The sequence below is a fragment of the Pongo pygmaeus genome, chromosome 17, assembly GCF_028885625.2.
Source record: "Pongo pygmaeus isolate AG05252 chromosome 17, NHGRI_mPonPyg2-v2.0_pri, whole genome shotgun sequence".
Lineage (NCBI taxonomy): Eukaryota > Metazoa > Chordata > Mammalia > Primates > Hominidae > Pongo > Pongo pygmaeus.
In genome coordinates this window covers 35,250,623-35,277,190 of record NC_072390.2, presented here as the reverse complement: position 1 = coordinate 35,277,190, position 26,568 = coordinate 35,250,623, and the positions used below count along the sequence as shown (strand labels likewise).

Here is a 26,568-nt window from a genome sequence, read left to right as displayed (position 1 = left end):
TCACCTGAGGTCAGGAGTTCAAGACGAGCCTGGCCAACATGGCAAAACCCTGTCTCTACTAAAACTACAAAAATTAACTAGTGTGGTGGTGCGTGCCTGTAATCCCAGCTACTTGGGAGGCTGAGGCACGAGAATTGCTTGAACCCAGGAGGCAGAGGTTGCAGTGAGCTGAGGTGGTGCCACTGCACTCCAGTCTGGGTGAAAAAGTGAGACTCTGTGTGGAAAAAAAAAAAAAAAAAAAAAAGAATTCACCCTCAGAGCCTCTAGGAGGAATGCAGTCCTGCCAACACCTTAATGTTAAGACCAGTCTCAGACTTCTGACCACCAGAACTGTAAGATAATAAACTTATGTTGTTTTAAGCCACTAGGTTTGTGATAATTCATTACAGCACTCATAGGAAACTAAATCAGCCATAATAAAACATAATAGTATTTGACACAAAGGGGTGATTGTACAAGAAGGCTTTCAGTTTATGTGAAAAAGTTAGCATTGAATGGAGACTTTAAAGTTGGACAGGATTTCCCATGGCCAGATGAGGAAGGAGGGTGCATTCTAAGCAATAAATTGTAGGTAATTCACCAAGCGAAAACATTTCTGATATTTGGCCATTTTTTATAGAATTTATTTATGTATAAACATGCAGGTTAAGATCTTACCAATTTATTCATTAAAGAAGTCAGCCTTAAGAAGAAAATCTCATCCATTAAACACATGGAGGGCAGGGCTTGGCAATGTGTGTCACGGCGATGAGGTCGCTGTCATCTTTAACTCTGACGTTTAGGAAGGCCAGTTGTGCAAATTTCTTTTTATGCTTCCTTTCAGTTGCTAGCATGGTTCCACCTCCTCACTCTGCCCCCATTTGTCTTAAATTTAGGTCTGCGGATCTTCAGAGAGGCTGGAAGAAGCTAGTTGTACCAAAGGGACCAAAACTTGGTCTACAAGATTCCCTGGTCATCTACATGATGAATAAACTTCAAATAGGTAACTTTCACATCCAGTTCTCACAGCATCAAGTAATTCCTGAGTGCCTACAAGATAGCCACGATTCCTGTTTATAGTGTACTTGGGGGAATACAGACATTAAAAAAATAGAAGTGTGATGACAGTTACTAAAGAAAAAGCTGGCCGGGCATGGTGGCTCACACCTGTAATCCCAGAAGTTTGGGAGGCCAAGGTGGGCGGATAGCTTGAGGCCAGGAGTTTGAGACCAGCCTGGTCAACACGGCAGAAACCCCATCTCTACTGAAAACACAAAAATTAGTCAGGCGTGGTGGTACACACCTGTAATCCCTGCTCCTCAGGAGACTGAGGCATGAGGATCACTTGAGCCTGGGAGGCGGAGGTTGCAGTGAGCCAAGATTGCATCACTACAGTCCAGCCTGGGCGACAGAGCAAGGATCTCTCTCAAAAAGAAAAAGAAAAAAAAAAAAAAACAAAAGCACACGTTGCAATGTGAGTGTAGCAGAGAGAATGATGATTTTTGCCTCTGAATCTCTCAATCTTTAGGCCTCCTTTACTGTCAGCTTCAACAAAGGGCAGCACAGATTTTTCCACAGATGATCTATACATTTTTATTTTGTTTTGTTTTGTTTTTTTGAGACAGAGTCTTGCTCTGTCACCCAGGCTGGAGTGTAGTGGTGCAATCTTGGCTACTGGAACCTCTGCCTCCCGGGTTCAAGCTACCCTCCCATCTCAGCCTCCCGAGTAGCTGGGACTGCAGGAGTGCACCACCACGCCTAGCTAAGTTTTAAATTTTTTGTAGAGACGGGGGTCTCACTTCATTGCCCAGGCTAGTCTGGAACTCCTGAGCTCAAGCAATCCACCTGCCTTGGCCTCCCAAAGTTCTGGGATGACAGGCGTAAGCCATGGTGCCCGGCCAATCTACGCAATACATTTTTAAATATATATGTTATAGAAATATATTACTGAACATTAAAAAATAGAAAATAAAGCTATCCATAGCCTGCTATTCTAACATACCCTGCAAAATCCCTTTGAAGTTTTACTGTGTAATATAAAATAGGTATCATAGCACATGTACAATGCACTGTGCTAAGAATCTTCTATACATAATCTTATTTAGTCCTTATAACAATCCTGTGATGTAGATATTATACCATTTTCTCCATTTTACATGCACAGCTTGAACACACTGCTAGTTTAGTTCCAGACCACTGCAATATTGCTAATATTGTAATAAAATGAGTCACACAAAGTTTTTGGTTTCCCAGTGCATATAAAAGTTATGTTTCTACTATACTGTAGTCTATTTAGTGTCAAGGCTGGGTGCAGTGGCTTATGCCTGTGATCCCAGCACTTTGGGAGGCCTAGGTGGGCAGATCGCTTGAGACCAGGAGTTCAACACCAGCCAGGGCAACATGGCGAAATCCCATCTTTACAAAACATACAAAAAAAATTAGCTGTGTGTGGTGGTGCACGCCTGTAGTCCCAGCTACTCAGGAGGTTGAGGTGAGAGGATAGCTTGAGCTGGGAGGTTGAGGCTGCAGTGAGCCGTAATTGCGTCACTGCACTCCAGCCTGGGTGACAGAGTGAGACCCTGTCTCAAAACAAACAAACAAACAAAACTTTACTGCTAAAAAATGCTAAGGATCATCTGAGCTATCAGTGAATCATCATCTTTTTGCTGGCAGAGGGCTTGCCTTAATGTTGATGGCTGCTGACTGATCAGAGCGGTGGATGCTAAAGTTTGGGGTAGCTGTGGCAATTTCTTAAAATAAGACAATAATGAAATCTGCCACATCGATTGATTCTTCCTTTCACGAAAGTTTTCCCTGTGACATGCAGTGCTGTTCAGCATTTTACCCACAGAAGAACTTTCAAATTTGAATTTCTTTCAAAATTAGAGTCAATCCTGTCAAATTCTGCCGCTGTTTTATCAACAGTTCCATAGTTTATGGAATATTCTAAATCCTTTGTTGTCATTCAACAGTGTTCACAGCATCTTTACCAGGAGTAGTTTCCATCTCAAGAAACCACTTTCTTTGCTTATCCATAAGAAGCGACTCCTTGCCCATTAAAGCTTTGTCTTGAGATTGCAGCAATTCAGTCACATCTGCGGGCTCCACTTCTAATTCTAGTTCTCTTGCTATTTCCACCACACCTGCAGTTGTGTCCTCAACTCAAGCCTTGAACCCTTGTGGGAGAAGACTTGTTGCCAGAGCAGTCAGAATACACAAAACATTGGAGTTAGTTGTTTTACATGGGGGTGGTTAGTGACACCCCAAAACAATTAAAATAGTAACATCAAAGATCCCTAATCATAGATCACTGGAACAGATATAATAGTATTAAAAAAGTTCAAAATATTGTGAGAATTACCAAAATGTGACACAGAGACACGAAGTGAGCACATGCTGTTAGAAAGACAGAACTGATGGACTTGCTAACCCAGGGTTGCCACAAACCTTCAATTTATATATATATATATATATATATATAAAACGCAATAAAATGAGGTGTGGGTGAAAAGAAAACTGAGATTTGCAGACATCATACAGCTGGCTAGTAACAGCTGGGTTTCAAAACACCTCTGACTTTACAACCACTAATTTTATTTATTTTATTTTGAGGCAGGGTCTCGCTCTGTCGCCCAGGCTGGAGTGCAGTGGCACGATCACAGCTCACTGCAGCCTCGACCTCCTGGGCTCAAGCGATTCTCCCGCCTCAGCCTCAGACAGCAGGTGGGATACCAAGTTCCCACTTCATCTGCCGCAGGGCTGGGCCGCGCCAAGACCACGTGGCCAGTGGGCGCAGGGCAATGGGCGGCAGTGCGCAGGCGCGCACCTGCTGCGGTGGATGGGGCCCCGGGCCTGTCCCTCACTTGCTCCTTCCTTCCTTCCCGCCACCCCTCCACCGCCTTCCCCCTCCTCCCTCCTCCCGCCACCTCTAGGCCCCGCCCTGGTCCTGCCGCTCCATCTCCTCCCTGCAGTCGCTCCGGAGCTGCACGGGTGTTCTGCGTGTTGCTGCGTCATCGCCAGTGGCCGGTTTGAATGAGACTCGTCGCACCGAAGCCGCCGCCACCACCGCGCCTCCGCCTCGCCCGCCGCCGCAGCTGCTTCTGGTCCCTGTCCCTTTGCCGCCCTTGTCAGGCCCAGCTCTCCTGCGCCGCCGCCTCCCGCCGCGCGCCGCCATGCCGCTCTACTCCGGTGAGCCCTGTCCTGGCCTCGCGCGCAGCACACCGGGCCGGCGCTAGGCCTCCGCGTAGGCCTGGCCTGCACTGGCGGGCCCCCGGCATGGACTGGGAGGGGCCGGGGTGGGGTGCGCGGGGCCGGCGGCGCGGAGATGACCCTGGCACCGTCCCCTCTCCCGGCTGGGTTGGAGCCCTGCGTGGCAGGGGAGCGCCGTCCCCCTGGGCCACCGATGGGTGGGGGGAGTGGAGATGGGGAAGCCTCTCAAAGTCGTGACTCTGCAGAATAGTTTCTGACGCTGCCCTGGTGTGCGGTGAAAGTGAGGGTGTGTCCTGGGGCGCTGGGCACCAGGCTGGAGGTGCAGGGAGATTCCTTTGGGCTTCTCAGTGGCCGCCGTGGAAGGGAGCGGGGAAGAAGGGGAGGGATGGAGGGACCCTTCTTGGGGTTGCTAAGCGGCGTTCGCCGCCCTTCGTCGCCCTTCGTCCTTCTCTTGCCCCTTGCCTTTGTTCTACCGCCCCTTTGGTACCAGTTTTAGTTTTGTCCCGAGGCAGATTGTAAACCTTTTTGCTTCGTTTTCGTTTCATCAGACGTTGCATTGGATTTCTGTATCCGAAACATGGTGTGAGCTTTCAGAAGTAGATGAATGCACATATCCCCGGGGTGTCATTTCTTGATTGGCGTTTGACAGGGGCTTGTATTGTTTGCTTGCTGACAGTCCAAGATACTGGCCAGGGATCACTTTTACTTAGGGAATGGACCTTGCTGCTCCCTAGCCTTATTCAAAATGGCACCTAAAATATGTGTGGTGTCTCCAATTGGCTGTAGATGTGTGATTCGTTGACCATCCCTGTTTATTCTGTCACAGTTCCTTTATTGAAGATTGAGCATTTACAAAGCATGATACGAATCAAGAGTATTGTTTGATCTCAAGGTGGATTCTTGATGGTCTAGAATCTTGAATCGAATTCTTAATGATTGCCCAACCCCTTTCTAAAGCCATAACAACAGCAGAATGGCTCTTGAAATATTCTAATACTTAAACACACCAGTAGATTCACACACATAAAACAAAACCCCTGTTTCCTCAAAAAATGCTAGCGCTGACCAGAGTTTCTTTTTTAAAATTTGAGCTTTATCTTAAATATTTAATCAGATCTTTTCCTCATCCCCCAAATGAAGGAACTCAAGTAGATTTCTAAGGTCCCTTCCTTTGACCTCTCCATATTGAGAATCTGTATTTTGAGGGTTAGCAAAAAGCTCTATATTAAAATGAAGAGAACATTTTAAGTACTACTTCATAAGATTTAGTAGAAAATTAAGTATCTAGTCAGCGCGGTGGCTCACGCCTGTAATCCCAGCTCTTTGGGAGGCTCGAGGCGGGCGGATCACTTGAGGTCAGGAGTTCGAGACCGCCTGGCCAACATGTTGAAACCCTGTCTCTACTAAAAATACAAAAATCAGTCGAGAGTGGTGGCAGGTGCCTGTAATCCCAGCTACTGGGGAGGCTGAGGTAGGAGAATCGCTTGAACCTGTGAAGCGGAGGTTGTAGTGAGCCAAGATCACGCCATTGCACTTCAGCCTGGGTGAAAAAAGCGAAACTGGGTCTCAAGAAAAGAAAAGAAAAAAAGAAAATTACATATCTAGATTATTAAATGGTTAAGGATAAGTGCAGTTAAAAATTAAAGCCAGGGGCCGTGGTGTGTGCTTTTAATCCCAGCTACTCGGGAAGCTGAGTTGGGAGGATCACTTGAGCCAAGGAGTTAGAGGGTGCTGTGATCTGTGATCAGGCCACTGCACTCCAGCCTGGGTGACAGAGCAAGACCCCCGTCTCTAAAAATAAACACACACCTGTGCCTCTTATAGAGTTAGGGTTTTGTACATATTGCTTTGTTTTAATCTTCAACATAATCCTGTGATACTGATATAATTCCTCTTGTAAGCGTAAGCAAAAAGTTTTAAGTAACTTGCTCATGGCAATAGTGCAATAAATTTCAGGTAGGTTCCTCTCCTTTACTTCTAGTACTGTTTTGGTTTAATCCTGTAGCATCTTTAGCTTGTACTGTTGAAATATGCTTCTAGTTTATTTTAGTGATTACAGTGTGCCCTCTTCAAGCCCGATTTCTCTGCTGCTGCAAGAGTGATCTAATAGTATTCAAACCAGACTAAAGTGGCCTTTATGACAGCCTTTCAGGAATTCACATTGCCTACAACATAAAGCCTATAAGTATTTTATTTTATTTTTTATTTTGTGAGACCAAGTTTTGCTCTTGTTGTCCAGTCTGGAGTGCAATGGCGCGATCTTGGCTCACTGCAACCTCCACCTCCTGGTTTCAAGCGATTCTCCTGCCTCAGTCTCGCGAGTAGCTGGAATTACAGGCGCCTGCCACCATGCCTAGCTAATTTTTGTATTTTTAGTAGAAACGAGGTTTCACCGTATTGGCCAGGCTGGTCTCGAACCCCTGACCTCAGGTGATCCACCTGCCTCGGCCTCCCAAAGTGCTGGGATTACAGGCATGAGCCACCATTCCCGGCCTCTTTATGTATGTTTTAGGATGACTTATCTTCCATAATTCGATCCTTAGCCAGCTTCCAGTTTCATCTACTGCCGCTTTCTCTTCACTCTGGTAATTAATTGCTTACATCTTAGAACACACCATGCTGCTTTATGCTGTGGAATGTTTTCCTTCTTTTCTGGGAATTCTTCTGTCCTCTCCTAGTCTCTGACTAACACCTAATCTTTTCTTTGAGATTCAAAATTGATAGTGATAACTCAGAAGTTAACACTTCATCCAGGAAATCTTTCCTCATTTATGAAGCATTCCACTTTGTTGCTGTAGCCTTTATAATGCTTACATAGTTAATTACTCTAGCCTCCTCCAACCCCCCCCCCCCCTTATTAGGCTATAAGTTTATGGAGAGTCTTCCCAATGCTTTGTACCGGGCTTGTCATTAATGATGATAGGATTGGGATTTGGTGTCTGGGTGAGGTTTTCAAATTCTGATTTCAGGGGTTAGAAAGCAATTAACAGTTGTGAGATTCTTATTTTTGAGAAGGTATAAAATTTTCAGTGGAAACTATATATATCCTTGGGTTTTAAAAATATATATTTCAGAAGTTAGCTATTTTATGAGGCTGATGGAAATTTTTTATTGTGGTAAAATATATGTAATAAAGTTTACCATTTTAATGATTTTTACATATACAGTTCTGTAGCATTAAGTATATTCACACTGTTTTGCAACTATCACCTTCATCCACATCCTCTGGCAAACGCCATTCTCTTTTTGTGTGTATGAATTTGACCACTTTAGGTATCTCATATAACTGGAATCATCCATGTTGCAGCATGTGTAAGAGTTTCTTTCCTTTTTAAGGTTGAATAATATTCCATTGTATGTATATACCACATTTTCTTTGTCCATTAATCGGTTGATGGACACTTGAGTTGCTCCCACTTTTTCGGCTGTTGTGAATAATGCTGCTGTAAACATGGGTGTACAAATATCTGTTTGAGTCCTTGCTTTCCGATCTTCTGGGTATACCCAGAAATGAAATTGCTGGATCATATGGTAATTCTGTGTTTACTTTTATTCCACCCAGCAGTGTACAAGTGTTCCAGTTTCTCTACATCTTTGCTAACACTTGTTATTTCTGTTAAATTTTAAAAAGAATAGCCATTCTAATGGCTGTGAAGTGGGATTTCTATATATTTTTCTTTTTAAATGATTTAGATATGTCTTTGGATTTTTTCTTAATTGAGCACCTCTTGTTCAGAAATGACACTTTTCAATTCTCCCACATTTCTTACGACTCAGAATCTGTATTCCTTAAGTTGTTCTAGATGTGCTTTATTCTCCCAGGAATTTTTTTTCTTCTCTTAAACTATCTAACCTTTCTCTCTCTCTTCTTTTCCAATGCTGTGTGCTGATGTGAATGATTCTTCAATTAAACACGTGGGGGCTGTGAAACTTATCATTTTGGGAAATATTTCAATATGATCATATTGTTGGAGTAGGATTCAGAAGACTTGGAAGTTCATTAACCAATTTTATGACACTAGCAAATCAGTCTACTTCTCTGAAGTCTCAGTTTCTTTTTTTTTTTTTTTGAGATGGAGTCTCGCACTGTCGCCCAGGCCGGAGTGCAGTGGCGTGATCTTGGCTCACTGCAACCTCCGCCTCCCGGGTTTAAGCGATTCTCCTGTCTCAGCCTCCTGAGTAGCTGGAATTACAGGCGTGCGCCACCACACCTGGCTAATTTTTGTATTTTTATTAGAGACAGGCTGGTCTCGAACTCCTGACCTCGTGATCCGCCCACCTCAGCCTCCCAAAGTACTGGGATTACAGGTGTGAGCCACCATGCCCAGCCCACGGAAGTCTCAGTTTCTTTAACTATGAAATGAGAAGTTAGGTTTGATCCAGTGAAATTTTATTCAGCACCTACTGCATGCATGCTGCTCTTGATTAGGTAAGCGTTATGGGCATGGAAAGATGAATGACATGTTTTGACTCTTGATAGCTGCCTAATTGGTGATCTTCTAAGGGTCTGTAAATCTTGTCTTGTTATTTTTTAATTAAAAAAATTGTGATTTTGTTTGCAGTTACTGTAAAATGGGGAAAGGAGAAATTTGAAGGTGTAGAATTGAATACAGATGAACCTCCAATGGTATTCAAGGCTCAGCTGTTTGCGTTGACTGGAGTCCAGCCTGCCAGACAGAAAGTTATGGTGAAAGGAGGAACGCTAAAGGTACAATGTAGTCCAAATTTTCATCACATTACTATTATTGTATATTTTTTGAAAAATAACACCAGAAAATTATTTAATTTTAATGTAGCATTTGAAGTGCTTTTTTTATATGATGAGAGTATGTCAGCTATGGGGTTAAAACTGTCTTATGCCTGTTAGAGTAAGGGAGAAACACTGTAGCCGTTTCACAACACTATATGGTATTATAAAAACATCGTTTTAAAACTCTTTTTACTTTTATTTATTTTTAACTTTTAGGTTCTGAAATACATGTGCAGGTTTGTTATATAGGTAAACTTGTGTCACAGGGTTTTGATGTACGGATTTCATCACCCGGGTACTAAGCATAGTACCCGATAGGTAGTTTTTTTTTTTTTAGATCCTCTTCCTCCTCCTACTCTCCACCTTCAAGTAAGCTCCAGTGTCTGTTGTTCCTCTCTATGTGTCTATGTGTTCTCATTATTTAGCTCCCACTTACAAATGAGAACATGCAGTTTGCTTTTCTATTCCTGCGTTAGTTTACTAAGGAACTAGCAGGTAATGATCTCCAACTCCATCCATGTTGCTGCAAAGGACATGACTTTGTTCTAAAAGCATCATTTAAATTTTATTTTAAAATGTGTTGTATTACCAGATACCTCTGGGTCAGGAGAGTGGAACACTTTACAGTTATCTGTATTGTGTGAATTTTTTTTCCTATGAGGATGTATTAAAAGTATTAGTTTTATTTTGTTTAGACTAAAATGAAACCAATTAATATTTCCTTAGTAATTTTCTGTGATGAGGTTGGAAAATTTTATCTCAGTTTAAAAATATGGAACAATACAGATAGGTTTGTTTTCTTAAAAAAACTACTACAGAATGTAATTTTGTACATGCATTTGTATGTTGAAATTCAAAGCACTTCAGCATTTTTACCAAAGCCCTGGTTCTGGAAAACTGTTCATTTTTTTTTTGGCCTTCATTGCATCCTACCCATTAACGAAGAGCTGTTTTTTTCTTTTTCTTTTTTTTTGAGATGAGTCTTGCTCTGTTGCCCACGCTGGAGTGCAGTGGCGCTATCTTGGCTCACTGCAACCTCCGCGTCCTGGGTTCAAGCGATTCTTATGCCTCAGCCTCCTGAGTAGCTGGGATTACAGGTGTCTACCACCATGCCCAGCTAATTTTTGTATTTTTAGTAGAGGTGGGGTTTCACCACATTGGCCAGTCTGGTCTTGAACTCCTGACCTCAAGTGATCTGCCCACCTTGGCCTCCCAGAGTGCTGGGATTACAGGCGTGAGCCACCACACCCAGCCCCCTTTTTTCTAAACAGTAATTGTTACCTAACTCCTGCCTGGAGATGAGAGGAAAACATTTGTGTTTAAAAAGAGAAGAAGCCTAATTTTTTTCTTTACTTCCTTTGGAATGATCTCAGTGACCACAGTTAAGAATCCATCCTTGCCAGCATCATTGATGAAGGACTGCAGAAAAGACAAGAAGATATCTATTATTATTATTATTATTATTATTGGGATTGAGTCTCCCTCTGTCACTCAGGGGCTGGAGTGCAGTGGCGCCATCTCGGCTAACTGCAACCACCGCCTCCCGGGCTCAAGTGATTGTCCTGCCTCAGTCTCACGAATAGCTGGGATTACAGGTCACCGCCACCATGCGTGACAAATGTTTGTATTTTTGGTAGAGACAGTGTTTTACCATGTTGGTGCTGGTCTCGAACTCCTGACCTCAAGTGATCTGCCTGCCTCGGGCTTCCCAAAGTGCTGGGATTACAGGCGTGAGCCACCACACCTGGCCTCTATTATTGTTTTTAATAATATAAGTATAGTTTTAAAAAATACTTCCTTCAAGGGTTAGATAAAATGCTAAAGATCTACAGTTAACTTTAGAGATAAAGACTGGCTACCCCCACTGGGCAGTAAAACACACGTTGGAGGAAAATCTTTGTTTACCCCTGAAGGTACAGCATAAACCTTTGGCCTTTAGTGAACTTCATAGCCTAATTTGTGTTGAACACTATACTAGTGGTATGCTCTCGAGAATTATAGAAGTATGCGAATTAAATGAAACTGTGACTGCTAATAGTTACCATTTATTGAGTACTTATTTTGTGTCAGGCTTTTATTATATTTTCTTTAATTCTCAGCTGTATGTTATCCATATCTTATATATGAGGAAATTTTATAAATGAATGTCAAAGAGGTTTAAGTAACATAGTAAGGCACCAAAAGAGCATATAATTTATAAATCAAGCAGATCTGTGTTCACTTCCCAGTTTTGTGTGACCTTGGGTAAGTGATCTTAGGGGGCATTTATAGTTATCATTCGTTATGTTTAGCAGTCATAGCCCTCAAATTGAGAAGGGCCTTTAGGAAGTTACCGTTCCATTTTAAAGCAGATAAAACAGATAATTAGTGGCACCAATGAAGGGTAGACAAGCATATTGGGTACCTGATACCTTCTATAAAAGGGAGTAATATGGAATCAACTTTATCGTATGAGGGGAAAGGCCTAGCTGCAGTAAGTTAAAATATTACTCTGGACTAATCATGCATTAAACAAAAAAATTCTTGATTTTTATTCAACATATTGAAAGGAAAGTATTTACTTGCTTTATAGATGCGTTGTAGACATTAACTCTTCATTCTTGCCATGTAAGCTAGTTATTTATTAGCTCTGCTGGTTCCAAACATCCAAAAAATAGGATCTATCATTTGTCATTAGTCAAGTGTTTTTTAGTACTTGCTAAAAGTATTTTTTTATACTTATGTGTTTTTTAGTATTTGATGCTGTAAATACAGGTTACTGCCTTTTATATTGTATTACCTTATGCAGTTGAAGCAAATTATTTGAAACCCTGGCTTTAGTACCGCTTGTGTTTAAAAAAAATTTTTTTTTTTTTTTTTTTTGAGATGGAGCCTTGCTATGTTGCCCAAGCTGGAGTGCAGTGGTGAGATCTCGGTTCACTGTAACTTCCGCCTCCTGGGTTCAAGCAATTATCTTGTCTCAGCCTCCCGAGTAGCTGGAATTACACCACCATGCTCAGCTACTTTTTGTATTTTTAGTAGAGATGGAGTTTCTTTATATTGGTCAGGCTGGTTTCGAACTCCTGACCGCAGGTGATTTGCCTGCCTCAGCCTCCCAAAGTGCTGGGATTACAGATGTGAGCCACCGTGCCTGGCCAAAAAAAATTTTTTTTATTGCCATAATTTTAAATAAAATCTGCATATAGGATAAATTTTATTCTGTTTTGAAGTAGATTAAAATAAATTATTAGATTGTGTTCAGCTTGTACAGCAGTGGTTAAATGTCTTTTGTTTGTCTTTGAGACAGGATGATGATTGGGGAAACATCAAAATAAAAAATGTAAGTATTATCTTATGAATGTTTATTATAATGCAGTAACCTCATTATGATAACAAAATATATTCCAGATGACTTTTTTTTCGTATGTATATCCAGTTGTTCCAGCACTATCTGTTGAAAATACTTGCCTTTTCCCATTGACTTGTGTTGGGCTCTTTCTTGAAAACTAGTTATAGGTTTGTTTTTGGGTTTTTGTTTCATTGATCTAGTAGATTAAAGTTACACTAGTACCAAATGGTTTTGATTACTAAAGCTTTATAATAAAAGTCTTGAAAAAAAAAATTAGCTGGGTGTGGTGGTGCACGCCTGTAATCCTAGCTACTCAGGAGGCTGAGGCGGGAAGCTGAGGCAGGAGGCAGGAGAATCGCTTGAACCTGGGAGGCGGAGATTGCAGTGAGCCGAGATCGCGCCACTGCACTCCAGCCTGGCAACAGAGCAAGACTCCATCTCCAAAAAAAGAGTCTTGCAATAAGATAGTATATGTTCTTATGCTCTCCAACTTTCTCCTCTTTGAGATTTTGTTTGAGATTACATTGAATCTGTAGCTCAATTTGGGGAGAATAAACATCTTAACAATATTGAGTATTAAAATCTCTGAATATGGTGTACTTCCTTATTTAGGTCTCTGTTTTTCTCTTAGCAGAGTTGTAGTTTTTAAACATAGAGGTTTTGCATGAGTAGTTTTTTTTTTTTGAGACAGGGTCTCAGTCTCACCTACGCTGGAGCACAGTGGCATGGTCACGGCTCGCTGCAGCTTCAAACTCCCAGGCTCAAGCAGTCCTTCCATCTCAGCCTTCCGAGTAGCTGGGACCACAGGCGTGTGTTACCATGCCCAGTTAATTAATTAATTTTAATTATTTTTTGTAGAGATGGGGGTGTCACTATGTTGCCCAGGCTGGTCTTGAACTCCAGGGCTCAAGCGATCCTCCTGCCTTGGCTTCCCAAAGTGCTGGGATTAACAGGTGTGAGTCACTGTGCCCAGCCCTTGCATGACTTCTCTTAAATTATTGGAACTTAACATTTGTTCGTTGCTTAAAATAATATTAAAAAATATTTCCAATGTTCATGGCTAGAATGTAAAAATACAATTGATTTTTCTCTTTTTTTTTCTTTTTTTGAGACAGAGTCTTACTCTTATTGCCCAGGCTGGAGTGCAATGGCGCGATCTCGGCTCGCTGCAACCTCTGCCTCCCGGGTTAAAGCAATTCTCCTGCCTGAGCTGGGATTACAGGGGCCCACCACCACGCCCAGCTAATTTTTGTATTTTTAGTAGAGATGGGGTTTCTCCATGTTGGTCAGGCTGGTCTCGAACTCCTGACCTCAGGTGATCCGCCCACCTTGGCCTCCCAAAGTGCTAGGATTACAGGCGTGAGCCACCGCGCGCGGCCAAAATACAATTGATTTTTCTAAGTTTATTTTCATTCTTTGTTCTTGTAAGCCATTCACTTACTAATTCCAGTTGTGTTTTGGGCAGATTCCATTGGGTTTTCTGTGTACATAAACGTGTTATCTGCAAATAATGACAATTTTACTTCTCCCTTTTCAATATTCATGACTTTCAGATTTCTTAAACTTTATTGACGTACAATTGATAAGCAAATGACTTCTTTTTTTTGAGACAGAGTCTTGCTTTGTTGCCCAGGCTGGAGTGTGGTGGTGTGATCTTGGCTCACTGCATTATTTGCCTCCTGGGTTCATGTGATTCTCCTGCCTCAACCTCCCGAGTAGCTGGGATTACAGACGCCTACCACCACACCTGGCTAATTTTTGTATTTTTGGTAGAGACGGGGTTTCGCCACATTGGCCAGGCTGGTCTCGAACTCCTGACCTCAAGTGATCTGCCTGCCTTGATCTCCCAAAGTGCTGGATTACAGGAGTGAGCCACTGTGCCAGGCCTTGTCCTACTTTTTAATAGGACTTCTAATACAGTGTTAATAGAAAGTGATAAGAGTGGCCGGGCGCGGTGGCTCACGCCTGTAATCCCAGCACTTTGGGAGGCCGAGGCGGGTGGATCATGAGGTCAGGAGATCGAGACCATCCTGGCTAACATGGTGAAACTCCGTCTCTACTAAAAAAAAAAGTACAAAACAATTAGCCGTGCGTGGTGGCAGGTGCCTGTAGTCCCAGCTACTCAGGAGGCTGAGGCAGGAGAATGGCATGAGCCTGGGAGGCAGAGGTTGCAGTGAGCCGAGATTGTGCCACTGTACTCCAGCCTGGACAACAGAGCGAGACTCCATCTCAAAAAAAAAAAAAAGTGATAAGAGTGGACATCTTGGCCGGGTGTGGTGGCTCACACCTGTAATCCCAGCACTTTGGGAGGCCAAGGAGGGTGGATCACTTAAGGTCAAGAGTTCGAGACCAGCCTGGCCAACATGGTGAAACCCCGTCTCTATTAAAAGTACAAAAATTAGCCGAGTGTCATGGTGTGCACCAAGAGAATTGCTTGACCTTGGGAGGCGGAGGTTGCAGTGAGCTGAGATCACACCACTGCACTCCAACCTGGGCAACAGAGCAAGACTCCACCTCAAAAAAAAAAAAAAAAAGAGTGGACATCTTGTCTTATTCTAGTTCACTACAACTTAAAATTATGAAAGACAGTTAAATTTTGTTAAGTGTTTTTTCTGTTTGTTAAAATGATGGTGTGATTTTTCTTTTTTTCTGTTGGTAGTGTGGTTATTCTCATTGATTTTTAACTTAAACCTTGCATTGCTGGGATGTGCAGTTCTCAAATTTCTTGGTTTTGTGACCCTTTTGCCCTCTTAAATATTATGATTGACCCCAGAGTTTCATATAAAGGCACACCTCATTTTATTGTGCTTCACAGATAATTGTGATTTTTGTAAGTTGAAGGTTTGTGGCCACCTTGCATCGAGCAAGTTTATAGGCACCATTTTTCCAGCAGCCTATGTTCACTTCATGTCTCTCTGTCACGTTTTGGTGATTCTTGCAATATTTGAAACATTTTCATTACTCTCATGTCAAGTATGTTGATCTTTGATGTTACTTTTGTAATTGTTTTGGGGTGTCATTAATCACACCTGTAAGACGGCAAACTTAATCGACAAATGTGTGTTCTGACAGCCTCACCGACCCGCAGTTCCCTCCTCCCTCTTCTCAGGCCTCCCTATTCCCTGAGATAAGACAGTATTGAAATTAGGCCAATTAATAATCCTACAGGCTGAGCATGGTGGCTCACACCTGTAATCCCAGCACTTTGGGAGGCCTAGGTGGGTGGATTCCTGAGTTCAGGAGTTCGAGATCAGCCTGGCCAACATGGTGAAACCCTGTCTCCACTAAAAATAGAAAAATAGCCGGGCGTGGTGGCACATGCTTGTAATCCCAGCTATTCGGGAGGCTGAGGCAGGAGAATTGCTTGAGCCTGGGAGATGGAGGTTGCAGTGAGCTGAGATCATGCCACTGCACTCCAGCCTGGCCGACAGAGCAAGACTCTGTTTCAAAAATAAATAAATAACCTACAGTGGCCTCTAAGTGTTCAAGAGAAAGGAAGAGTTTCATGTCATTTACTTTCAACAGAAAGCTAGAAATGATTAAGCTTTGTAAAGAAGGCCTGTGTAAAGCCAAGACAGGCCAAAAGCTAGGCATTTTGCAGCAGTTAACCAAGTTGTGAATACAAAGGTCCAGTTTTCAAAGGAAATTTATAATTTAAAAGATAAGTTCTTGAAGTGTTACTGCAATGAACACACAAGTGATAAAGCAAAGCAGCCTTATTGCTGATATTGAGAAAGTTTAAGTGGTGTGGATAGAAGATCAAACTAGCCACAGCATTTCCTTAAGTCAAAGCCTAACCAGAGCAAGACCCTAATTCTCTTTAATTCTGTGAAGAATATATATATTTTATATATATATATAATATATATATAAATTGAAGCTAGCAGAAGTTGGTTCACGAGGTTTAAAGAAAGAAGCAATCTCTGTAACATAAAAGTGCAAGGTGAAACAGTAAGTGCTGATGGAGAAGCTGCAGTAAGTTACCCAGAAGATCTAGCAAAGATTGTTGATGAAGGTAGCTACACTATACAACAGATTTTCAATGTGGATGAAGCAGCCTGATATTGGAAAAAGATGCTGTCTAAGCCTTTCATAGCTAGAGAGGAGAAGTCAGTGCCTGGGTTCAAAGGCCAGGCTGACTGTCTTGTTAGAGGCTAATGCAGCTAATGACTTTAAGTTGAAACCAGTGCTCATTTACCATTCCAAAAACCATGGATCTCTTAAGGATGATGCTAAATCTGCTCTGCCTGTGCTCTGTATATGGAACAACAAAGCCCAGATGCCAGTACATCTGTTTATAGTATGGAGTACTGAATATTTTAAGGCCACCACTGAGACTTACTGCTCAGAAAGATTCCTTCCAAAATATTACTGCTTATTGACAATGCATCTAGTCACTCAAGAGTTTTGAGAGAGATAAACGAGATGAATGTTATTTTCATGTCTGCTGCAACAACTATCTGCAGCCCATGGATCAGGGAGTAATTGCTACTTTCAAATCTTATTTAAGGGATACATTTTGTAAGGCTAAAGTTTCCCTATAAAGTTATTTCTCCATGAATCTGGGCAAAATCAATTAAAAACCTTCTGGAAAGGATTCACCATTCTTGATACCATTAGGAACATTCATGGGAGGAAGTTAAAATAAAGTCAGTATTACCAGGAGCTTGAAAGAAGTTGATTCTAACCCTCATGGATGACTTTGAGGAGTTCAAAACTTGAGGATACAACTGCACATGTGGTGGAAATAGGAAGAAAACTAGAATTAGAAGTGGCAAGGCACGGTGGCTCACTCCTATAATCCCAGCACTTTGGGAGTTTGAGACAGGAGAGCTTCAGGCTGGGAGTTTGAGACCAGCCTGGGCAACACAGTGAGACCCTGTCTCTACAGAAAATAAAAGTAGTTGGGCATGATGGTGTATACCTGTAGTCCTAGCTACTCTGGAGACTGAGGCAGTAGGATCGCTTAAGCCTAGGAGTTTGAGGTTACAGTGAGCTATGATTGTGCCACTACACTCCAATCTGAGTGACAGAGCGAGACTCTGTATCTAAAAAACGAAAAAGAATAGAAAAATGGAGCTTGAAATTGTGACTGAATTGCCACAATCTTATGATACAACTTGAACAGGTGAGGAGGTAACTTATGGATGTGCAAAGAAAGTAATTTCTTGAGATAGACTCTACTCCTAGTGAAGAAGCTGTTAATGTTGTTGAAATGACAATAAAGGATTTAAAATATTACATAGGCTTACTTGATAAAGCAGCAGCAGGATTTGAGAGGTTTGACTCCAGTTTCGAAAGAAGTCCTACTGTGGATAAAATGCTATTAAACAGCACTGCAAGCTACAGAGAACTCCTTCATGAAAGGAAGTCAGTCAGCGTGGCAGGTTTCATTGTTGTCTCATTTTAAGCAATTACCCAGGCTTCAGGAACCAGTGCCGTGATCAGTCAGTAGCCATCAACTTGGAAACAAGACCCCCGCCTGCAAGAAGATGATTAACTGAAGGCTTAGATGATTGTCAGCTTTTTTTTTTAAGCAATAAATTATTTTAAAATTAAGGTATGTGCATTCCTTTTTAGACATAATGCTGTTGCATACTTCACAGACTGATATAAACATGATGTTTGTATGCAGTGGGGGAAAATTTTTATGTGACTTGCTTTATTGCGATATTTGCTTTCTCATGCTCTGAAACCCAGACTGTAATATCTTCACGGTATCCTTGTGTTTTAATCTATGTAATACTCTTTTGTTGGATAGAAGCTAATTTTATCTAAGTCAGTTTATCACATTTTTTAGTGATCTGCACTATGTTGTAAGAAATCTTCGCCTGTGCCAAGTTTACAAGATTTTTTTTTTCTGTTTTCTTGTAAAGCTTGATAAGTTTTAGCAGTTACATTTAGATTTATTGTCTGTTTTTTTTTTTTTGAGATGGAGTCTCGCTCTGTTGCCCAGGCTGGAGTGCAGTGGCACGATCTCGGCTCACTGCAAGCTCCACCTCCTGGTTCATGCCATTCTCCTGCCTCAGCCTCCCGAGTAGCTGGGACTGCAGGTGCCCGCCACCACACCCGGCTAATTTTTTTGTATTTTTTTTTTTAGTAGAGACGGGGTTTCACCATGTTAGCCAGGATGGTCTCGATCTCCTGATCTCGTGATCAGCCTGCCTTGGCCTCCCGAAGTGCTGGGATTACAGGCGTGAGCCACCATGCTCTGCCTGTATTGCCTGTTTTTTTTTGTTGGTTTTTTTTTTTTGAGACGGAGTTTCGTTCTTGTTGTCCAGGCTGGAGTGCAATGGTGTGATCTCAGCTCACCACAACCTCCATCTCCCAGGTTCAAGTGATTCTCCTGCCTCAGCCTCCCGAGTAGCTGGGATTACAGGCATGCACCACCACACCCCGCTAATTGTTTGTATTTTTTTTAGTATGTTGTTCGTCAGACTGGTCTCCATGTTGGTCAGGCTGGTCTTGAACTCCCGACCTCAGGTGATCCACCTGTCTCAGCCTCCCAAAGTGCTGGGATTACAGGTGTGAGCCACCGCACCCGGTCTATTGTCTGTTTTGAGTAAATTCTTGTGTTTGCTGTCAAGCAATAGTTGAGGTTATTTTTTTCACATGAATATTTAGTGTAGTGAGCAACATTTGTTGAAAAGACTGTTCTTTTCCATTCTTCCTCAGTGCCTTTGTTGAAAATCAGTTGACCATAAACATAAGGGTTTATTTCTGGATTCTGTTTTCTTCCATTGATTTTTATATGTACCTTTATACCAGTACCCATTCCCTGCTGTTTTGATTCTTCAGGCCTTGAAATCAGATCGTCTAAGTCTTCCAGTTGTTTTTCTTTTTTAAAGTTGTGTTGGCTATTCTGGGAACTTTGTACGTCTATTGCACATTTTTAGATTCTGCTTGTCATTTTCTCCGTAAGAGCCTGCTGGGATTTTGATTGGAATTGCATTGAATCTGTATGTCAGTCTGAGACATCTCAATATTGAGATATTGAGTCTTCTAATTCACAAACATGGTAAACCTTTCCTTTATTTAAATGTTCAATGTTGGGACTTACACATATTTTGTTCCACATATTGTTAAGTATTTCACGTTTTTGTTTTTGTTTTTTTTTTTTTTTTTTTGAGACAGTCTTGCTCTGACGTCCAGGCTGGAGTGCAGTGGCGTGATCTCAGCTCACTGCAGATTGCGCCTCCTGGGTTCAAGTGATTCTCCTTCCTCAGCCTCCTGAGTAACTAGAATTATAGGCACTCGCCACCATGCCTGACTAATTTTTGTATTTTTAGTAGAGACGGGGTGTCACCATGTTGGCCAGGCTGGTCTCAAACTCCTGACTTAAAGTGATCCGCCTGCCTCGGCCTCCCCAAGTGCTGGGATTATGCCACTGCACCCGGCTTATTTCATGGTTTTTAATGTTATCGTAAGTGGTACTTTTCTTTTCTTTCTTTCTTTTTTTTTTTTTAAAGACGAGGTCTTGCTTTGTCGGCTGGAGTGCAGTGGCACAATCATAGCTCACTGCAGCCTTGAATTCTTGGGCTCAAGGGGTTCTCCCACCTCACCCTCCTGAGTAGTTGGGACTACAGGCATGCGCCATTGTGCTTGGCTAATTTTTTGTTTTTGTTTTTGAGACAGAGTCTTGCTCTGTTGTCTAGGCTGGAGTGCAGTGACGTGATCATGGCTCACTGTAGTCTCTGCCTCCCAGGTTCAAGCAGTTCTCATGCCTCAGCCTCCCGAGTAGCTGGGACTACAGGAATGTGCCACCACGCCGGACTAATTTTTGTGTTTTTAGTAGAGATAGGGTTTTGCCATGTTGGCCAGGCTGTTCTTGAACTGGCCTCAAGCAATCCTTCTGCCTTGACCTCCCAAAGTGCTGGGATTACAAGCGTGAGCCACTGCACCCAGCTGTGGTGTTTTTGAAATGTCATTTTCCAATTGCTTGCTAGTATATAAAAATAAAGTTAATTTTTATAATTGACTTTGTATCCTGTGACTTTGTTTATTTAATATATTAATTTCTTAGGATATTGTAGGTATACATGTCATCTGCAAATAAGGACAGTTTTATTTCTTCCTTTTTAATCTTTGTGCATTTTGTTTCTCTTTTTTTCTTTATTGCAATGCTTAAGACTTTAAACAATGCTGAGTAGAAGTGGTTGATAGTGGACATCATTGCCTTTTTCCTGACCTTAGGGGAAAAGCCTCCAGTCATGGCTGGAGGTAGTTTATAGATGTTCATCATCAGGTTCAGGAACTCTGTTTCTAGTTTGCTGAGAGGTTTTGTCATGAATGGAAGTTGAATTTTGTCATTTTGTTAAATGCCTTTTCTATATCATTTCTTCTTCTCATTTTGTCCATTAAACTACACCGACTTTTGAGTATTAAACAGAACTTATATTCTTGGGATAAACCCCACTTGGACATTATATATTGCTAGATTCTATTTGCTTATCTTTTGTTAAGGTTTTTTGTGTCTCTTTTCATAAGAGATAATGGTTTGTAATTTTCTTGTATTCTTTTTTATCTTGTTTTGCTATCAGTGTAATGTTGGTCTTATACAATGAGTTAGGAAGCATCCCCTCTTTTCTGAGTTTGTATTAATATTTTTTCTTTCTTTTTTATTTCTGCTCCCACTCCACTGGGATATTTTTTCTTTAAATGTTGCCTAAAATTCTCTAGTGAAGCCTAGTTCACTAGACTTCATCTGGATTTGGAGGTTTCTTTGTAGGAAGACTTTAAATTAAGAATTTAGTGTCTTTAATAAATGTAGGACTATTTAGATATTATGTTTTCTTTCCTATCAGTTTGATAATCAGTATTTCTTAAGGAATTGGTTCATTTAATTTAAGTTGCTGAATTGATTGTCATATTCTACTGTTGTTATCCTTTAATTCTAGAATGTGTAGTGCTGTTTTTTCGTTTTTCTCTCTAGTATTGACAAATTATGATTTGTCTGTTTGCTTTATCATCAAGCCAGAGTTTTATCAGTTTCACTGATTGTGTCCCCCCCAAAAAAAAAATTTGGCCTGTTGATTTATTACTTCATTTTTTCTCTTTGCTTGCTTGCTTTCTACTTCGGTTTTAATTTTTTAAAACTTTTGAAAATTTTTATATAATCATGTTTTGTTGAATGAAGTGCTGAAACCCAGGCAAATGGTGGTGACTTTTTTGGTTTGTTTTAGAGATGGGGTCTTGCTGTGTTGCTCAGGCTGGCCTTGAGCTCCTAGGCTTAAGCAGTACTCCCACCTTAGCCTTCCGACTACCTTGGACTACAGGTGTGCGCCACCACACATGGCTTGGTTTTAATTTTTACTTTTTCTAGCTTAAGGTAGAAGCTTACCTAGTTCATTAATTTTAAGCCTTTTTTTAAATCTCTTTTGCTCATTTTTGTAGTATATATTTGCTTTTTTGAGTGTTTAGTATATATGGTATAGTTTTGCCCCTAGTTTATTGTTTTCAAATGTTTTATAGACATTTTTAAGATTTGTGTAGCTAGTTAAATCAGTCTTTTTAATATTTATGTCAATTTTAGAAAATCTTCCAACAATGCATGAGTTTTTTGATTCACTTGCATTCTTTTATGAATATTAATTTTTTTACATTTAAATCTTTACCTTTAATTCATTATGGTTGTGGTATGGTATGAAGTAGAGAGCTGATAGTATGTTTTTCCTAAAGTATACAGTTTTTCTCAATATTTTTCATTATATAATCCCTTTTCCTAATAATTTTTAAGGGCGTTGCTTTAGTCTCTATTCTTTTTCAGAAATTTCTTAGCTATTATCATGGGTATAAATTTGCTGCATGAATGAATCATTTTGCAAGGTTTTGTAAAGGAATTTCATTAAATTTATATAACTATAATTGCACCTTTATAGTAATTTTTCAAGTTCAAAACTTGTCTTTCAGTTTATTTAGATGCTTTTTTTTAAAAATATCCTTAAGTAAAGCTTTATTCTCTCATTAAAGCGTTACATTTTTCTTGTTATGCTTATTCTTAGATACTGTTGGCATTTCTTCTATTGTGTTTTCCAACTGGTTATTGCTAGTGTATTCTTTAAATAGTTGGCTCTTGAGACAGTTGTCTTTGGAAAAAGATTGTTGGCCTGGTAGGGTGGCTTATACCTGCAGTCCCAGCACTTTGAGAGGCTGAGATGGGGGGATCACTTGAGGCCAGAAGTTTGAGGCTACAGTGACCTATATTTGTGCCACTGCACTCCTGCCTGGTGACAGAGTGAGTCCCTGTCTCTAAAAAAAAAAAAAAATTCTGTAGTGATGGCTTAGTACTGCTTTACTGCTTTGCAGTGATCTTATAAAATGTCTATGTAGAAATAAAAGGTGATAGAATAAAGGTCATTAAATTTAATTGTAGGTATTCTTAACTGAATTGTTGATCTTACTAATTTCCTAATTTTAATCATCATCTGGATATTTTTAGTCTTCTGGCTATCATTTTTCCCTCCCTGTTTTTTTTTTTTAAATCTCCACTTCTGGTCCTACCTTTTACTTTGTCTCATGTGTTCATGCCTTCAATTAAGATACTGAGTAAGAGAGTAAGATGTTGTTCATATTTTAAGATTATGAGCTTTACAATGACAGTGTCTTCCTTGTCCTTCTATTGATTGTATGGAGTGTTTGCATATGTATTAAATAAAAGTATTTACTTAGGTTAATGTGTAGAATTATATAATTGGATATTTTGAACAAATTTACTCTGTATTTGGTTTGATATTTTTTAGTAATGGAGAATTTAATGCTCTAAAAATATTTGTATTTAAATGTAAACAATCATTACAGTTACACAGTAGACATTCACAGAAAGAATTTTATTAGCGTTTGTTTGTTTTTTTGTTTTATTTTTTGAGACAGGGTCTCACTCTGTCACCCAGGCTGGAATGCAAGTGGTGTGATCACAGCTCACCGCAGCCTGAACCTCCCAGGCTCCAGTGATCCTCCCACTTTAGCCCCCAAGTAGCTGGGACTACAGGCATGCACCCCTATGCCCAGCTAATATTGGTATTTTTTGTAGAGATGGGATTTTGCCATGTTGCCCAGGCTGGTCTTGAACTGGACTCCAACCATCCACCAGCCTTGGCCTCCCAAAGTGCTAGGATTACAGGCATGAGCCACCATGCCTGGTCTGAATTTTATTAGTTGTTAATTTGTTATGGAGAGAGATGATGCCACTAAATGTTAATGTTCGTTTGAGGAATTCCCTCTGCTTCAATATTGTAAACATTATTAGGTGTTTTTATGGCAATATTTATTTTTTCCTTCAGCTTTATTCAAGTACAATTTATATAGAGTAAAATTCACCTGCGTTTGATGTACAGTTTGATGACTTTGGGCAATTCTATATTGTCATGTAACCACTACCACAATCACGATTTAGAAGTTTCATCACTAAAAAGTTTCTTTGTACACTTTTGCCTTGGCCTCAAACAGCCACCCTAGTGCTTTTTGCTTGTTTTAAACAATGCAGTGATTTTTTAGTAGTGTATTTACAGAGTTGTGCAGCCTTCACCACAATCTAATTTTAGAACATTTCCATTACCCCAGAAAGAAACTTGTACCATTTAAAGTCACTCCCTCTTCCCATCTCCAGTCCTAGGCAGCAACTAATCTACTTTCTGTAGATTTATGTAATCTACATATTTTGGCAAATAGAATTATGTAATATGTGTTCTTTTGTGCCTGGCTTCTTTTGTTTGACATAAACATTACCAACTTTTAAGGATTTTCATGAAATTACTTTTTTTAAAAACAGGGAATGACTCTACTAATGATGGGGTCAGCAGATGCTCTTCCAGAAGAACCCTCAGCCAAAACTGTCTTCGTAGAAGACATGACAGAAGAACAGTTAGCATCTGCTGTAAGACACACCAGATTTTATATATTTGATCACTACTTTTTGAAGGACCATTATTAAGGTGTCTTTCAGAAAGTAGCATCTAAATGTCTTGAAGACTTAATCATTAATACCAAGATAGATATTTTTAGCAGTAAATAAGAGTTTTATTATTTTTGATTAGCTTAAGGGAGTCCTTCTGTAGTTAAATAAGGCACAGCTAGGGGTTTTTTTTTGTATTGTACACCTTACTACTGGTTTTCAGACTTCCAAGTGAATTTACTTAGGCTTAACTTATATATACTTAGCTAATACCTGTAATAAATATGTTTCTGGCAGATAGTACTATATAAGTATTTACTATTATTGTTTTATGAGAAAACAGGGTCAAAGAGTAGTTTAAATGCTGGGATATTTAAATTTTTAAAATCCTTCATGTGGAAAATACATACATTTTATCCTGAATTTAAATGCAAAATCAGTTTAGAAACTGGCCAACACATGTGTCAATTTTTTTTTAACACCTAGCGTTTATTTAGTGCCATTCATTCATTTTCATGGTTTTTTTTTTTTTGCTTTTTTTTTTTTCCCTTGAGATGGGGTCTTGCTCCATCACCCTGGCTGAAGTGCAGTGGTATGATCATAGCTCACTGTAACCTCAACTTCCTGGGTTCAAGTGATCCTCCCACCTCAGGCTCCTGAGTAGCGAAAATTGTAGGCGTGCACCATCAGGCCCAGCAAATTAAAAAAACATTTTTTTTTTTTTTATAGAGATGGGGTCCTGCTGTGTTGCCTAGGCTGATCTTGAACTTCTGACCTCAAGCAGTCCTTCCACCTCAGCCTTCCAAAGTGCTGGGATTACAGGTGTGAGCCACTGTGCCCAACCTGTTATTTTGCTTTTTGTTTTGAAGTGTTTCTATGCATATTTTGCCTATTCTCTTCTCTTGATAAACCTGCAAAAAAGGCAAGACTAGTATAATTATTCTCTTACTATATTTAAGAAGGAAACTAAAACATAATATGATGGCCAGCGTGATCCAAGTAAACTTTTTTTTGGGGGAAATAAAACTGTTTCTTTAGAGTGAAGGCAGAATATAAATTGGTAGAAGCTAGTAAATAGTACTTGATTCAAAATGAGAATTTTAGTGATTTATATATGCCATGTCATTTTGTAAAAATGGTTTAATGATTTAATCCTTCTTTTTTTTTTTTTAACTAGATGGAGTTACCATGTGGATTGACAAACCTTGGTAACACTTGTTACATGAATGCCACGGTTCAGTGTATTCGTTCTGTGCCTGAACTCAAAGATGCCCTTAAAAGGTAAGCCTGCAGTCTTTTCTGGGTAAGGGATGTTCACATTTGGATGAGTAGTATTGTTTTGTTTTGCTTTCTTTAGCATCTTAATTGAGATATAATTAATTTATTACACAATTCACCATTTTAAAGTGTTTAATGATTTTTATAGTATTTACAAGTTTGTGCAACCATCACCACCATCGATTTTAGGACATTTTCCGCCCCCTCCAAAAGAAGTGTCATACTCACTGGCAGTCACTTCTTAAACCCTTTCACCCACCAACCATTAATCTACTTTCTGTCATAGATTTGCTCATTCTGGGTATTTCATATAAATTGAATCATATAATATGTGGTCTTTTTGTGACTGACTTCTTTCATTTAGCATGTTTCCATGGTTCATGTTACAGCATATATAATACCTCATTCCTGTTTTATGGCTGAATAATATTTCATTTTATGGATATATCACATTTTATTTATCCATTCATTTTGTTGATGGAAATTTGAGTTGTTTCTCCTTTTTGGCTGTTACGAGTAATGCTGCTGTGAACATTCATGTTTTTTGTGTAGATGAACGTTTTCATATAGTAATTCTATGTTTAATGTTTGGAGGAACTGCCACAATGGTTTTCCAAAGTGACGGTACCATTTTACATTCTCACCAGCAATGTGAGAAAATTGCCAATATTGTCTGTCTTTGATTAAGCCATCTAGCGCTATGAAGTGTGGTATCTCATTGTGGTTGTCATGCACATTTTTTTTAGTGGCTAATGATGTTGGGCATCTTTTCATGTGCTTATTGGCCATTTATATATCTTCTTTGGAGAAATGTCTGTTTAAATCTTTTGCCTGTGTTTTAATTGGGTTATTTGTCTTTTTAAAAATTCAATTGTGTTTTTACATATATACAAGTTCCTTACCCAATGGATAATTTGCAAATCTTTTCTTCTATACTATAAGCTGTCATTTTACTTTCTTTTTAAAAAATTTATTTTTTTCCTAAGTCTGTTGTATGCAGTGTCCTTTTACTTTTCTTGATGGTACGTTTGTAATGCAAATGTTTTTTAATTTTGATGTAGTTTAATCTTAATTTTATTTTTTTCTTTTGTCACATATGCTTTTGGTTTCATATGTAAGAAGCCATTGTCTAAT

General features: G+C 40.1%; 1 protein-coding gene across 3 annotated transcripts in view; it reads left to right on the top strand.

Moving 5' to 3' along the window:
* The first annotated feature begins 3,770 nt into the window (after window positions 1-3,770).
* The window catches only part of USP14 (ubiquitin specific peptidase 14), a 56,385-nt gene continuing 33,587 nt past the window's right edge, over window positions 3,771-26,568 (top strand). Inside the window, exons 1-5 of one of the 3 annotated variants that reach the window (XM_054460333.2) lie at window positions 3,771-4,167; window positions 8,751-8,896; window positions 12,225-12,257; window positions 24,034-24,138; window positions 25,334-25,437. In XM_054460333.2, coding sequence (XP_054316308.1) covers window positions 4,152-4,167; window positions 8,751-8,896; window positions 12,225-12,257; window positions 24,034-24,138; window positions 25,334-25,437 — 404 coding nt within the window. In that variant the 5' untranslated portion in view covers window positions 3,771-4,151. The remainder of the gene's footprint in view (window positions 4,168-8,750; window positions 8,897-12,224; window positions 12,258-24,033; window positions 24,139-25,333; window positions 25,438-26,568) is intronic. The other 2 variants (XM_054460334.2, XM_063653462.1) reach the window with 2 other exon arrangements.